Source organism: Mytilus californianus, unplaced genomic scaffold (genome assembly GCF_021869535.1).
Source record: "Mytilus californianus isolate M0D057914Y unplaced genomic scaffold, xbMytCali1.0.p SCAF_1, whole genome shotgun sequence".
Classification (NCBI taxonomy): Eukaryota; Metazoa; Mollusca; class Bivalvia; order Mytilida; family Mytilidae; genus Mytilus; species Mytilus californianus.
Window position 1 is genome coordinate 49,043,865 of NW_026262581.1, and position 16,930 is coordinate 49,060,794.

The 16,930-nt window shown below is 31.9% G+C and overlaps 1 protein-coding gene across 5 annotated transcripts in view; it reads left to right on the forward strand.

The window, feature by feature from the left end:
• The first annotated feature begins 89 nt into the window (after positions 1-89).
• LOC127720069 (mucolipin-3-like) overlaps positions 90-16,930 on the forward strand; it is a 31,590-nt gene continuing 14,749 nt past the window's right edge. For 4 of the 5 annotated variants that reach the window (XM_052226491.1, XM_052226473.1, XM_052226483.1 and 1 more), the window contains exons 1-12: positions 90-395; positions 4,174-4,215; positions 6,947-7,212; positions 8,665-8,856; positions 10,768-10,924; positions 11,419-11,509; positions 12,147-12,243; positions 12,929-13,025; positions 13,528-13,631; positions 15,049-15,219; positions 15,537-15,650; positions 16,236-16,358. In XM_052226491.1, coding sequence (XP_052082451.1) covers positions 320-395; positions 4,174-4,215; positions 6,947-7,212; positions 8,665-8,856; positions 10,768-10,924; positions 11,419-11,509; positions 12,147-12,243; positions 12,929-13,025; positions 13,528-13,631; positions 15,049-15,219; positions 15,537-15,650; positions 16,236-16,358 — 1,530 coding nt within the window. In that variant the 5' untranslated portion in view covers positions 90-319. The remainder of the gene's footprint in view (positions 396-4,173; positions 4,216-6,946; positions 7,213-8,664; positions 8,857-10,767; positions 10,925-11,418; positions 11,510-12,146; positions 12,244-12,928; positions 13,026-13,527; positions 13,632-15,048; positions 15,220-15,536; positions 15,651-16,235; positions 16,359-16,930) is intronic. The other variant, XM_052226498.1, reaches the window with a different exon arrangement.

Below are 16,930 nucleotides of genomic sequence, written 5' to 3' on the forward strand. Positions count from 1 at the left end.
ATGCAAACGATTTAATTCGTATTATATATTATCAATAGTATTTATTACACAATCATTTTGTTGTTTGCTATTTTGTTTCCATAATCACGATGTTGAAGTGAACATGCCCCCTTGTGAAACAGCGATTCTGAAACTGTCTATCTTCCGGCTATAGGCTATGCATTAACCAGTTAACATATGTGAAATTGATTTATACGATGGTCAATGATACGACGTGTATTGACCTTTCAACACAAATTAAATCCATTTCACAAGTGACCACTATAGGAGATTTACACACTTGAGTAAGTTTATATTGACCATACTTTTTGGTGTGAATATGGAGGAAATGGACAATTACAGAGAAGGTATTCAAGATTTGGACGATGATAAAAACAACTACAATTTATTGACAGGTAAATAAACTGAGTAATAGTAATAATATTTAATTCATTGAGGTGGAACATGTAGCCCAATCGATACATAATCATTTAGAGATAATCTCACGAATGATTTATTTTTGTTGGTTATTTCTACATTTTAAATCATACTACATGTAATACACTTATTTGAAATTTTGACCTCGGGCACTCTTTTTTACATGATGAACGAGCTGTCACATTTTTGTGTCATAGTTAGAACTGTTTGAACATTATAAACTTGCATATGGATTTTTGATAATCGTGTTATTTGTTTTACCTTTGTCCAAACCAGGGCTTTTTTTGTTAAACTTAACTAATGTAAAAATAAGGAGATGTGGTATGATTGCCAATGAGACAATTATCCACCAACGTTCAAATGAAGAGGATGTAGGCAATTATATGCAACCGTACGGCCTTCAACAATGAGAAAAACCCATACCGTATGGTCGGCTATAAAAGGCCCCGACATGAAAAATATGAAACAATTCAATTGAGAAAACTAACAGCCTAATTTATAACAAAACAGTTTACGAAAAACAAATATGACAGATATGAACCAACGACAACCACTGAACTACAGACTCCTGACTTGGTCTCTTTCGGATTTTTACTTGAGAGAGCTCATCAAAACCAGGATTTTCAGTAATAATTTCTGCAATAAATGACAAGACGAATCATTATTTTAATTCAGAACAAAAACATGTTTCGTCATCATAAAAGGATTTATAGTTCCAAAATATAAAAAAAAGAAAGGTGGTTTGGTTTATTTCAAACCAGAAGCAATACAGCTTAAAAGTACATGTATACTATAGCAGAACATTTTAAATACATTCGGAGGCAAGATCAAATTATTGTCATGATTTTTTTTTACCTGTGGCAAATTTTAAATATTTTCCTAAATTGGACAATTCATTTACATTGTTTGTTGACAATAACTGAACTAATTAAAAAAAACAGATGCATTTGTATAATAATACCTTTTAATATACAATTTTTCTCATATTGTCAAATTTTGGACATTTTAGAAAGTGTAAATGAAATTCATCCTCAATATCACCATGGTTACATAAAATGCATAATCTTTCATTTCTTGCTCTTTTAATGAATCTACCATATTCCATATTTAGCTTGCGTGAACAAAGTGTAAAGTAGTCTTAGTTAAAAATTTAATACATAGTGGAGATAAGTTTTTTGTCAATTAAAACTGTAATTGAAAATCATCCGCCAGATATTTATAAATAGTACATTTCGATGATGATTCGAAAAAAATATCTCTTTCCTGAAGAAAATGTTTAATAAGCCTTTGTTTGAATAAGTTAAAAAATACTTCTTCGCATACAACATTCTTGGCATACCAAACATGTCCAAAACCTACGCTATAAGTAACATACATTAACATTATTAACCCATGATGACTTATTTTCTGATTCACACTCATCATACGTGCACTTAGAATACAGTTTCTCGTTCGTAATAGACGAATCCAATATTTCATTATTCTTACTTTACGAGATATCAATAAAGGAAATCTTCCCAACTCAGAATAAACCATTGCAGTAGGAGTGGATTTTTTAACAGTCAAAATATTTTTTACAGAATTCTATATGAAGTTTTTCTATATCAAATGCATTATGAAATTAATCCCATATTTCACTTCCATATAATAAAACAGGTGAAATATAAACATCAAATAAAAACAATTTTGTTTGTACATTTAAACACATATGTTTTATTTTAGCATACAACATTGATAAACATTTTCTTCCTTTAGCAGCAGTATTTAACTGCGTTTGATTAAACTTTCCATTGTAATGCAACATAACCCCAAGATATAAGTAATGACCAGCAACTACAATAACGCCATTATACAACCATTTTTCATCGCTTCTGAAAACAACCACCTTCGTTTTACTTGTGTTTACAATAAGATTCCACTTTTTATAATAATTATTTAGTGAATTCAACATATTTTTCAACCCATCAATAGTCTCATAAAATGTAGCAGTGTCATCTGCATACATCAATATAAATAATGAAAGTTCTTTTATATCTACTGGCAGACATAAGCTACATGTATTAATAAACTCATTTTCAAAATCGTTGAAAAACAATGAAAATAGTATGGATGATAATGGTTCCCCTTGTAATACTCCTTTTCTACAGAGAAAAATGTTAGAAAATTCTGCATTAAACTTTACACAGCTCACAGAATTATCATATAAAGATTTTATGATTGAAAATAGTTGACCACTAATACCACATTTTGCAAGGTTAAAATATATAAAATTTATAAATGGTATAAATGCAAATGAGACAAATACCCACAAGTGACCAAATGATGCTACAGTAGATGTAAGCAACTATATAGGTCATCGAAGGGCCTTAAACGATAAACATATCCGTACCGTACAGTAAAAAAAAACTATAAAAGGCCACGACAGGACAACTGTAAATCAATTTATTCGAAAGAAACAACGGCTTGACTGATGTAAAAAACAATACAAAATCAGATTTTATGTCGTTAATTTAGTTTTACGTTAATCGTAGCGGTTGTTGATGAATATGTTTTGAGATAATTTCGTGAATTGTGACCTTATATATCGGAATGATGATGCATTTTCATCGCTTCCAAACATTTACTTATTAAAAAGAGGCAAAAAATACCAAGGGGGCAATCAAAAATCACACTTCTAAGAAAAACATCCTATACCAAGGCCAAAAAGAAAAACATCCCAAAGGCCAAAAAGAAAAACATCTATACCAAGGCCAAAAAGAAAACATCCTATACCAAGGCCAAAAGAAAAACATCCTATTCCAAGGCCAAAAAGAAAACATCCTATACCAAGGCTTAAAAGAAAAACATTCTATTCCAAGGCCAAAAAGAAAACATCCTATACCAAGGCTAAAAAGAAAAACATCCTATTCCAAGGCCAAAAAGAAAACATCCTATACCATGACCAAAAAGAAAAACATCCTATACCAAGACCAAAAAGAAAACATCCTATATCAAGGCCAAAAAGAAAACATCCTATACCAAGGCCAAAAAGAAAAACATCCTATACCAAGGCCAAAAAAGAAAAAAAGAACAAGGAATCGACAAACAACTACAAACCTCTACATAGAAAACTGAAGACCTGCAACGCGATCCCGACCAAAAACTGGCAGTGATCTTAGATGCTCCGGAAGGTTAAGTAGATCCTGTTTCACTAGTGGCACCCGTCGTGTTTCTCATTGCAAGTAAAAAATCGGTGATAGATCGTATTCAGTGATGTAACTATAGAGATAGTGGTTACGACAATTGGAACATATCCGCGGTCATATAAGCTGATTTGGGGTAAATTCAATTAAAAAAGGATTTTAGATACAGTATTTGTTTTATCATGTTTTCCCATTATGTAAAGTTATTGCTGCTTTTCATGAATTTCATTTGATATCAAACTTGGGGCCACGGTGGCCGACTGGTCTAAGTAGTCGAACTACTATATCACTAGCCTGTCAAAACTAAGGTTATGAGTTCGAATCCCGCACGTGGCAGGTGCGCTTGACTCCAATCTTAGTTGACTAGGATTGTCATTTTTCATACTTAAGGTCGGTGGTTCTCTCTTGGCACTCCGGCTTCCTCCACCAATAAAAAATGACCGCCTCGAAATAGCATAATAGTGCTGAAAGTGGCGTTAAACACCTATCAATCAATCAATGATACCTAACTAGCATCCTTCCTTGTCTTTAACAATAAATCATTGCGTAAAATAGATGTTCATTGTTTTGATAGACAGACAACCACAGCAGAAAGCAGTCACAATAAATGAAAAAGGTATACATAGCATGTGCATATTAAAAGTGTGTAGCTTCGGTTGTGAAACTTCATTCGAATCATTTTACTTACTAAATAACATTTAATACATTATATGCCTGTTTCATTATCTTTGAAGTCAATACACATGAATATTCTGTTAACAATAACATAAATCATTTAATCTGTCTCTACGAAGTTCAGTGGGAATATTTAGAATACCTCAGCGTTCACACCCAATTGCACGTCCGAACCAAACTCAGTGAACCAATATGGACAGAATGACCTTATTTTGCCATTATGGTCATACCTAATACTTGTGCCCTGTTTACAATATTTCCTTTATAGGTTAGCATTACTTATATTTCACATTTGAAGGAATTCATTATTTGTGTGTACCATTAACTTAACGTGCATGTGAATTTATCTTGGTGAGAAGTTTTGCATGTTAAAATGTGTAAACAGAATTGCATGTGCACTTTAGAAGTAAATTAGAATCCGTTAAAAAGATGATCGAAAAAAGTAAAATAACAAAAATACCGAACTCCAAGGAAAAGTCCCTTAACAAATAGCAAAATCAAAAGCTCAAACACATTAAACGAATGGAATACACCTGTCATATTCCTGACTTGGTACAGATATTTCCTTGTGTAGAAAATAGTAGACTAAACCTGGTTTCATAGCTAGCTAAACCTCTCACTTGTATGAAAGTCGCATAAAATTCCATTATATTGACAACGATGTGTGAGCAAAACAAACAGACATAATAGGTAAAAATGTCAAAAATTGGGGTACAGCAGTCAACATTGTGTTATAATCTTAATCACTATAAAAACAAATAACTATTTCAACAAAGAAAAACGAAATGGCATATAGACACTCTTTATACGAAGTAGATAAGCAAAAATGAAAGACAAGAATACAAAAAATGACCGTAACACAATAACAAGATGTATAAATACCGAGCCACGCCAAAAGTATATTACCAAAAAAGGACGAAACAGTGAAGGTTAAAAATATACAAAGACAAATTATAAAAAAAAGATAAATAACTATGTCAACAAAGAAATGTCGAAATGACCTATTCACTAACAAGTTCATAGTTCAAATGAAAGTTAACTCATAACACAAGCAGAACTACAGAACATTTGGATCGACACAAAGTACACAAAAAATCCTAACGCAATGTGAAAAAAACCACTAGGTATAGATCTAAGAGTAGTAATAGAAACTAAAAGATAGTTCAAAGTTAATTCCTACTAATAAATAAACCAGAATAAATACCAATCAGAACACATCCAATGGAGAGAAGACAGACATGATTCTAGATTATTATTTCCTATAAAAAAATTATTTCCTATAAAAAAATGTTTCTGAAAGTACAGAGATACACGTTTAAGACATGCATGAAATTTATTTTGTAAAAATATTTCGGTACTCCTTACAACAAAATTAAATTTACCTGTGTACGTTACTTTATTTAACGCCATTTTATCCTAGGTTAAAGTTGTCTTTTTGACATTGATACATCTTTTTTATTTATATTGTGTCATAGATCAAACTTGTTCGTTCAGTGTATATTTACTTGTTTTTTTGTGAATATGTCTTTTTGATCGAGTTAAGCAATTTCAATTGATATTTTATTGTGTGTCTTTTTATGTTGTAATGTTACACCACTGTTTCAGGTTAGGGCGAAGGTTGGCGCCTGTTAAAACGTTTAAACCCGCTGCATTTTTATGCACCTGTCCTTAGTCGGGAGCCTATTGTTCAATGGTTGTCGTTTGTTGGTGTGGTTCATAAGTGTTTCTCGTTTCTCGTTTTTTATATAGATTAGACCGTTGGTATTCCTGTTTGAATTGTTTTACACTAGTCATTTTGGGGCCCTTTATAGCTTGCTGTTCGGTGTGAGCCAAGGCTCCGTGTTGAAGGCCGTACTTTGACCTATAATTGTTTACTTTTCACACATTGTGACTTGGATGGATAGTTGTCTCATTGGCACTCATACCACATCTTCTTATTTATATGAATTATGACGGATAGACCTAGCTTCTGTATTAGATACACCTTGAGGGCGTTAGCTCGAATGGGTGTATCTAATTTACACCAAGATATTATTGTCAATACAGAACGATAGTTTTCAATAATTTAGGAGGGGGTCTTTCAGCGATTTGATCATATATTATTAAAAAGCATGATATATGGAGGTTGTTGTCTCTTTGACACATTTGACACATTCCCTGTTTCCATTCTCAGTTTTATCCAATTTCATTTAACGACATCTTGATGTAAATTAAGATACAGTGTACATATCGTGTTAATTGGATGTCACACCAGACAGCTATCGTGCCACGTAGGTCCCAACTGAACGTCATGGGTTATTATGTATTAGCTTTAAACATCTCAATGGTAGAGTTAATTTGATATAAATGCATTTATGATGACCAACAGAAAGCGTGATAATTTTTGTGAACATTGCAATATCTAAATAAAAAACTAATATCTAGATTTAAAACGAACGATATAGTTTATAGTAAATTTGTGTAGTTCGTTATTTATTCATTATATCAAGTATAAAATAAAGCCTTTTGGCAATTTTTGGACTTTAGAGTACCTTTAATTTGTTTATCGTAACACACCAGTCATTTGAAATAAAGTTGGATAACAATATGTTTTTTTCGGAAGTCTTTATAGACTAATCTGTCAACATTTATAAGTTTATTTATGCTTTACGATTTTTGCCTGTTAATCACAGGACAAGAAGAAACTGAAATAAACAATGCAGGAACAAAGAAAAAGAGAAAGAAAGCGAAAATCAGATTTAAAGACATAGTAGAAATGATGAAACGTAGAGAAAGCCATTACAGTCAGTATGACGAGGAAACGAGCAATGTTCTGAACATGTTAAGAGTACATTTTGGGGACCCTTTTTCTCGCTGCTTGGGTGAGAAAAATAAAGTCAGAAAAGTACCTATTAAAATGATCCTGCTACTTATCAAGCTTATTTTAGTCACTGCTCAGGTAAATAATTTTATTCTTATTCTTATTTTAGTATTCTTCTGTGGTCTGTTCACAAATCTTTAAACTTTTTGACTTTAATGTTCTCCCATTATATTTCTTAAAAGGAGTATGTTTGATAAGGTCTCTATTTTGACTCCTATTTCTAACTAAAGTTTCAAATTAGAATATAATTGCAATTATCACAATGTATAATAGTTAAAACAATGACTAAATAAAAAAGAGATCCCAAGCACATATAGTTTGAAAAATAATGACCGTTTCAGGCTGAAATTAATTAACTCGTATGCATCAGTTTGAATAGAAAATGAAAGGATATGGAGTAAATGTACATAGGACAAAATCGCACACAATACATAGAAAACATAGAAAATTATCAATGAACAGGGCTTTTATTCCTGTTCCTCATCTTGACAGTTGATGTAGGATCTTCAACACTAAACGAATCATTCATAACCTACAACAAGGTCAAGATGGCCCCTAGCGTCGACTTAAGCGGTACTATTAATAAACATAAACCACAGTTCACCTTCTTGCTCCCCATCCGCCTCGGAGTGCCAACTTGTGCGATGCTTGTGTACGACGGTTCTCCAGTCGAAAGCACCAGTGATACAAGAAAAGTGCAGTAATTTTGAAAGACATCGATCGCCGCTAAAATATGCATTGAAGTTACACATGTCAATGAAATACATAATTTATAAATACGGGCGAGGTTTTTCAACATATATTTGTCATACATTGCCCAACAAAAGATCAATAACTTAGAAACAACAAATGATAGACAATACATATAAAACTAAACAACAAATGATAGACAATACATATAAAACTAAACAACAAATGATAGACAGCACGGGGCACATCGAAATATATGCAAGAAAACCTAGCAGTTTAGAATAGTATGAAAAGGCAAATATAACAAAACAGATGACCAGACCAGTATTTTGAAGAAGTTAACCAAACATGAAATTTTGACGGTGTATTAATATGAGAAATTCTCACATGAACAAGCACACCATAACTGTAAATATTATAAGAGCATACATCTCAAGCACGGGGAAACGTTCTACTGCCTCCAAACAGCACTAAAGACAAACTCTAGAATCAATAGAAAATGAAAGGATATGGAGTAAATGTACATGGGGCAAAATCGCACACTATACATAGAAAACATAGAAAATTATCAATGAAAAACACGTTTCATCTTGAAAATGAATTTTTATAATTTTTTTTTTATTTTGATTTTTACTATTGTATTTTTCATCTTAAGTTTTCAAGATAACAAATACTAGCTAGTAGTCTACTACTTATATAACTATACTTTAAGCTTAATGCAAATACTAACTAGGCTCCTGAATTAGTACAGGCACATAACACTGGAGTGGTAAAAGTTATATACTTGCTTGGTTATGTAAGACTAACGATATGTGATGCTTACTTTTATTTTTCCCGTAGTTAATTATGTTTGGGAGTGAAAGAGCAGAGTTCGTAGAATATCTTAAAGGCAACAATATCGCAATGAAAAACTTGCTGTTTAAAGATTGGGACCCTGAATATGAGGCGTTCCCGTATCCACCCGGCATTGGACCTTATGCAGTGTATACTATCGATGATCTACATGAACACATTGATTATGCTGTTAAAAGGGTATGTTTTAATGACTGGTGTTTTACATGTAATGTCCCTGAAAATGTTTGTACTTATTGGTTAAACCAAGAATCACCTTTCTTTTGAATACTATAACTGTAGGTTTTGACCGCTATGTTAAGGTCACGTGTTCCGCTACATGCTACCAGTTTATGATGTTTACATTGTTTTGCACACACCTCGAGATGAACTTTAATCCGTTGTCAAACCTCAAGTTTTTTTTTGTTTTTTTTACGTGTTCAAGTAATTGATCTAGACAGAGACTTATCTTTCAATCAATAAGGCGTCCAAATTAAAAAAAAAATTATTTGAAAAATTTGATTCAAGTCATGTAGGCTTATCAAAAACGCAAAAGCGTGCATATGAAATTGTACACATTAGTATAACACGAATCGCGTATGTATGATATCAGCTTTGTATATACCGTGGGTGTGTGTTGTAAAACATAGCCTGATATTTATTTTAATGTCCCAAGTAAGAAACCGCGTCAGTGGTTGTCTTATGTCATTTGTTTTTTGTTATTCGGAGAATTTGTCATTAGAAAATCTTGAATTGTTTCTGTTTGAATTATTCACAACTTTTTTATCCTCAAGACAATTTTAAGCTTGGCATATCGTATAGGTATCCGTTTATTGTTGAAAATTATGTTGCCTTTTAGATGTCTTTTAGTCATTTATGAAGTCTCATGTCTCATTGACAAATACATCACATCTCCGTGCACTCAAGCGTAGTATGCCATGAGTAATATTCATTAATCATACGTTTATAGTACTAAGGTCTTCACTAAACAGTGGGAAATCTAGTGACAAAATATTACCTCCCCTGTACACACTGAAAACTAGATCTTCTTAATGTTTGTCCAATTTTAGCAAGGACGCTATCAATTATGGATTCACGGAAAAACGTTCTGGTAAATTGTAAAAATAGAAATAAATTGAAATAAAAACAAAACTTCCGCTCAATGTTATCATTTTCCTCTTAAGTAGCAAACGACGAGTACAGCAGGCTGTAGATGCTTGGAGTGAAATTGGTTTAAAATGTTGCTATGCGAATAAATTCCTGGAGTACCAACTTCAATTTATTTTTTTACTGTCTGTATACCTCTCTGGAACATGTTGATTATTCGTATGTATATACAGCTAGATCAGAGAAAGTCAGGGAAAAAATTCCAAAGGAATCGATTGATATGCAGCAAAGAATGACACTTTTGAAATTTAGTTTCTAAGCAAAATCAAACAGACCTTATCTCGATGTAAACATTGAATGTGAATAGATCGAGAAGACCGCAAATACTTGTACCATACTTGAGACGACCTTTTCATAAAATTGCATACAAAAGTAGTAGAAAGATACCTTCTTTATAAAAATCTTTAATTTTTTTAACCTGCACAGACAGACTTTTAAATGTTTATATTCACGAAAAGACAATAGTTCTCTATTGAATGTACATGTGACAAGAGCAGACCGTCGTGCTCGATAACTTAGGTGTGAAAATAATAAGCAAACTTTGGGAAATTGTAACATGCTAATGACTTTTTGGAACACTCAGACAATTGGTGACCCGAAAGATCTTTCGATTTTGTATATACATGATTTTTTCCATTTTTTTTATCAATATGCAGCAAAGATTGGCAGTTTTTAAATTTCAGTTTCACAAGCTTCTAAAGCAATTATCTCGATAAATACTGAACATAAAACATCGTGTATTTGCACGTATATTTCTAATAACACAGTTTAACAAATAATTTCTTGAAAATGTACAATTATTATTTAGAAATAACCTTTGATCAGTATCGTCACCGATATTGTTTTATTATTGACTTTCTCGACTCTATCATAAAAAGAGTGAATTTTCTTTTGTTTTCGTTCACTGGATATCCCACTGTAAACAAATACATATTTTCGTTTCAGTATTATAAGCTTCCGTCAACTGCTGTTGGGTCATTCTTTTTGGGACACCTTGATGATTCAGATCACAGTAACAAAAAAGAAATCTGCATTAAATATTACAAGGAAGGACATTTCCACAGAAATGGAACGATTGACTTAGATCCTACTATTATTAGCAGTATGTAAGAATACTATACGTTGATAAAAGTGTCAGGTCTAGTTCAATATTTTTGATGTAATCGATTTCTTCTTTTAACATGTGTTTTGAACGATCTTAATTTCGGCAAAATTTGGGATCAGTTTCTTTAATGAATGAATGAAGGAAGGAAGGAATCAATCAACCAACCAATCAATCAATCACTCAATCAATCAATCAATCATAATATATAGGTGTCCATTACGACAATATACAGAGAACAACACAATAAAGTCACAGAAATACATCTGTTATGCAGTTATAATTTGTAATTTTAACTTCCATTCCGCATTTAGAAATTTAAACAATTGATAACAAGACTGTCGAAGAAAGAACATTATGATACATGGCATCATAAAAAAAAACAAAATAGTGTAGATCCTTTCAACGTATTCGTTTTGTTTGTTTATTTATCATTTTGGATTTGTTTTACTTATTTTTTTATCATTATCAATGTTTACTACGCTTTTTTCCAGAATGCAAAATATTAACTTCAAATTTTACAACTTATGGTTTTGATCCTACCATCAGACAACTAATGACCAGTGTAAATGGATCTTTAGTGAGGTAAGAGGGTTTTTTTCACTGTCATTCATGCTCTCTTTTTCCCTGTTATTCAAGCTCTCTTTTTCACTGTAATTTATATAGATATAAGATGTGTTATGAGTGCCAATGAGACAACTCTCCATCCAAGTCACAATTTGTAAAAGTAAACCATTATTGGTCAAAGTAAGGCCTTCAACACGGAGCCTTGCCTCACACCGAACAATGCTCTTTTTTTTCGCTGTAATTCATGCTCTCTTGTTCACTCTAAAACGTAGTACTGATTTGATAGTGTTCGCAGTCTCTGTTCTTTTATAGTGAACTCAATCATGTAAATGTCAAAATGAGGACATAGAATGATAAAGTTCTTAAAGTGCGGATACGATCTCGCATATTGACAATTATTTTAACCCGTAAGACATAAGGGCCATAAATTCACTTTAGAGATTTCCAACGTGTATGCCTACGTCTACGTTAATACGATAGCATTTGTAGATAAAAAATTAATTATCAATATTTGTAATGAATTATTTCTACTGATTGTACATTTATACAACCTTCAATGTCATAACAACGGATAAATATTTCTGAAACAAAATGTAAATTGCATAAAAACAAAACTCAACACACATTATGTTCTATGCTATTGATTACATTTCAGGTTGTTGGGTGTCGAGCTTAAATTTACCGTAACTTCCATACGTATAGACCTGGAAGAACCAGCAACAAGGTCCCAGTGCTTTAGAGTAGCTGGAATGGTTTGTATCAACAATTTGCTCGAAAATCAGTCCACAAGAATTTCATTAAAGATAATATGTAATTGCTGTAAACATTTCCGTTTTCATGATATGAAAATATAAAGGAGAGACTGTATTCGGGTTTTTTTTCAGCAGAAACAAATTTGTCTCGATATGTAGCACGAATAAAGGGACGGCGTCCTGCTGTAAAATCATTTTTCTCATGTTTTTCAATGCATTACTCGTACTTTTAAAAATTATTTAGACTTTAAAAACGAATACGGTGACCCCTTTATATTTTCAGATCGTTCAAACGAGAATGTATATAGTAATAAAATATAGAGTTTAAACAAAATCTTGAGATGTTTTTACTAATTTGAATTGAAAAAATGCGTATTTATCGCCGCTTTTTTATGTTCTATACAATTATAGACCTGTTTCACATATTTTTAATTGACTGTGTCTTCTAAAGCTTAACGCTACGTACATATTTATCAATTATGGACTTTTGACGAGGTCGATACGTTATTAATAGACCTGTTCAGATTATATTGACCGAGGACACATGGACTCACATTTGCTGAGTTCTGAACTTGTAAATGTTCAGCCCACGAAATAAGAAATGGAAAAAATTTAAAAAAAATATACAGTGCACTGAATTGCAATGATTATATAATTTGAATACTTCTATTTATACATATTCAAGATTACTTTCGACAATGTTAAGCTCAATGGACAAATAAAACAAGATTTAAAGACATGGATTGACAGTTTCCAGTGTGCTGGTTATATCCAAAATCAATGTAAGTATAATTTATATTTGGAGGTTTGTTGAACCTGTTTTAGAATTATATATTGCTCTTGCATTGTTCTCTGGAATTTGTTTGCTCATTTTCATTTATTTTACATTGGTTCAGTGATCTCAGTACATTTTCGTATACATTTACCGTATACAAATACTGTTCTACATTAGAAGCTGAAAAAAAACTGCAATTATTGCGAAAGAAATGAAACATTTCCCTAGATTGAGTTCCTCTTTGTCCGGCTATTTGTATTTTTGCAAGTTCACCTGTCCCACTTCATTTCTTAGGCAATGATATACCCATATTTCTATTGTCCAAATATGTGTTAACTGTTGAGGTGATAAAAATAAAATAGATACACACGTAGTGTTTTGCAAAACGTATCTGGTTTAATATTGAAAAAGATAGCGCTAAATTGCCATGATGAATTAACAAAGCTTCTTATACACTTGGTATCATATATTCTTCCATACATGCCATCCTTTTGTTCATGTCTTTCCAGTTATTGAAGATGATATTGCTGTAGCTGTGGTGTTACTTGTAGCGACGATTTTATCAGCAGTATTGTCTTTTCGTTCATTCTACTTTTCTATAAAGACACTACAGGTATTATGGATTCTATCAAAAAAGAGTGAAAAGAGGGGGAGGAGGATACTTGTATTTTAACATTTTCGTAGTATATTATACCAAAAAGCATCAACAATTAAATCATCTGCGTCGTCTGTTTATTAAAAGTAATGCTTTGTGATTTGACTTTTCATATTGAACCGGTTGTATTTTTGTGTTTTAACATTTCATATTGAATCGGTTGCACTTGTGAATATTTTAGCTCATAAAAACAATCAAACATTTCCGGATTTTCAAATTGATTTCGAAATGGACTGTATTATATGCAGATTGGAAGGTTGATATATGTTTTTCTACTTAATTTCTGTCCGTCACATTTCTTCTTTATTCGGAATTTTTATTTTAAAACATCTAGCACAATTTCATTAAATACTCTTGAATGCAAATATCTACTGTAGGTATTTAAAGTCATCTCTATCATTGTTATATGTAAACCCGTATAAAATAAAAGTTTAAATTGTCACAAATAAAGGCAACAGTAGTATACCGCTGTTCAATGGTCATAAATCGATTTAGCGAAAACAAATCCGGGTTACAAACTAAAACCGAGGGAAACACATCAACTATAAGAGGAAAACAACGGAACAACAGAAACACTGAACTGCAAAAAAAAAAACAAACGCCAACATACTTAGAAACGGACTATTTGATAATAGACAGATAACAACTGCCATATTCCTGGCAAAGTAGAGAATCCATTCTCATACCACACTGAAAACAAAAACAATACAGTGTTTGGTATCACTAAATATGATTTTTCAGATGCATTTATATATAGAATAGAAAAACAAAGGATATGAGGTATCCATCCGCCGCAAAAAAGTAGACATCGTACCGAAACAAAAAAGTAGACATCGTACCGAAATATTTCTAAGTACATGCTGTATCCGAGTAGTCGAGGAAATCTTTAAAAGTGTTTCGAAGTCACATTAATATTCTATACTTACATCCTGGCCTTATAATCGCGAGGTCCATACTCTAAAGATCAATCTGTTCCAATTATCTCGTATACCCGTACAACAACTATTACGACTAAAATAGTCAACTACTAACACGCGATGCTGGAACTCATTTTTAACTACTCTAAGGCTAAATACCTGTTAAAATTCCAAATGCATATACATCTACATCCGGTTGTCCACGTTATAACTGGTTACCTAAATGTTGCGAACAACACTTTGAAACGGGGGTTCCTAATGATCAAATTGAAGTCATAACTTCAAAAATTGTACACTGCCCTCGTGATTTGGTTGACCGTTATGTCCCAGATGACCACGTTTACGGTCATATATTGTCAATACATTCCCGTCCTCATTTCTGCAATTGTGACATCACCAAATCTTGGAAACTTCTTCCCATAACTAAAAATATATAATTTCTTACATTATATTATAAGGTAACTACTGACTATTTTCGACGAAGACATCCGGTCATTGACGGAAAGTCGGTGGACAAATTATCAGCTGAAGGAAAATGGGAAATAGTTAAAGCTCGCGATATCCTTATAATTATAAGTGACGTATGTACTATTGCAGGAACAGGATTCAAGATGGTTATAAATTCTCAGGTAACAATACGTTTACATTAGACAGTCAAATTTTATTTCAATTGTGTGTCTTTACAAATAAAAATGCATTCATATATGACATTGACTTGCCAAAAATTAAAAAAAAAATACTATTTCAGACTATGAAAAAGTTATAGACACAAAAGGTGCTTGTGCATTTGAGACTTATACCAACGTTCAATGCTCGTTTCAAAATCCAAAAATATAAATATATTGCAAGCTTTATAAATAGCTATTTGTAACTATTAAAGTAAATTACTATATGATCTTTGCATGTTTTCAAAAATGTCTAATACATTTTCTTTTTAATTTTTCAGGCCCTTTCTAGCTCTTCAGATTTGTATGATGCTTGTGGAATATTACTAGGTTCTGGTTGCCTTTTTGTGTGGTTCGGTGTTCTCCATTATTTGTCATATGATTCTAGACTTAATGTAAGTGATATAGAAAATACTTGGAATACGTTCCGTTTTACCTCTGATGTAATGTCAAAACTATTAGTTTTATCTTGAAATTAAAAAAAACCAAATAAATGGGAAAAATGCTAAATTTGCTGTTTCCGCTGTATAACTTTTTATTAGTTTGCCTCAATCAAATATTATGAAACTTATACACAGTGCTTATAGCTACCAAACACAGAGCAAGTTTGAATTTGTATCACTTTCGCTGGCCCTGAGTTATGTCCCTTTGTAACTTGAAAAATTGCAGAATTTGCCGTACATTTGCAACCGGGGAATTTGTGTCCCATGGACACATTCTTCATTTATTTTAAAGGAAATAGCTCTTTGAGTTAAATATAAAAAAAAATAACTGTTAAGAGGTTTGGACAGTGTATCTTTTCCTAATTTTTAGGAATGTATTTCATTCCATTATATAATTCCAGCATCTTGTCAACTTTCTTATTGTTAGATTTTCAATACGAACTTTGTATTAAATATTAAACTATATTTTAGTTTTAATAAAAAAATTTACAAAAGTTAACTATAGATTTGGGCAAAAATTATATTTTATGTTTGCAGTTACTATTCAGAGTAATGGCAAAGGCGTCTGGACAAGTGATGCGATTTTTGTTCTGTTTTGTTATACTGTTTATTGGCTTCACACTGTGTGGATGGGTTGTTTTAGGTCCATATCATATGAAGGTAAATTATTACACTTCTAAACTTAGAAAAAAATAAGAAAAAAAGGCAATTAACAAGTAATAAAAATTTAATTTTGAATGTAACATGTCTTCTGATTGGCTGAGATTTTTTTGTCCATCAGCTCATAGACATAATTTTGTCATCAACGGTTTTTTTCATGTTTACTCCTTAAAAATGGCAATTAGAATAAAATTACAAGGAATGACTGTAATATTTTTTCTGTCTATTCGAAATAACATAAAAAATGTGATGTACACTTTTAAATAATCTGCTACGCGGGTTATTCAGTGTGCACCACATTTTTGATGTTGTTTCTTCATAGACAGAAAAAATATTAGTCATTCCTTAAAGGTTACTGTATACGATATTGTCATCTTTTAAGTTACTAGTAATTTGTATCAAAGATAAAAGTTGAAATTATATGTAAGCTATGATCTAACATAACAAAGCTGCTGAAGACGTCACCAGTAATGTAAATTGTCACAAAAAAAACAGAAAAAGTAAAAGGTTCTAGACCAATTTGGTACTTCTGTTCAAAGGTGTTGAGAATGTATAATGAAAACAGTCTTAAT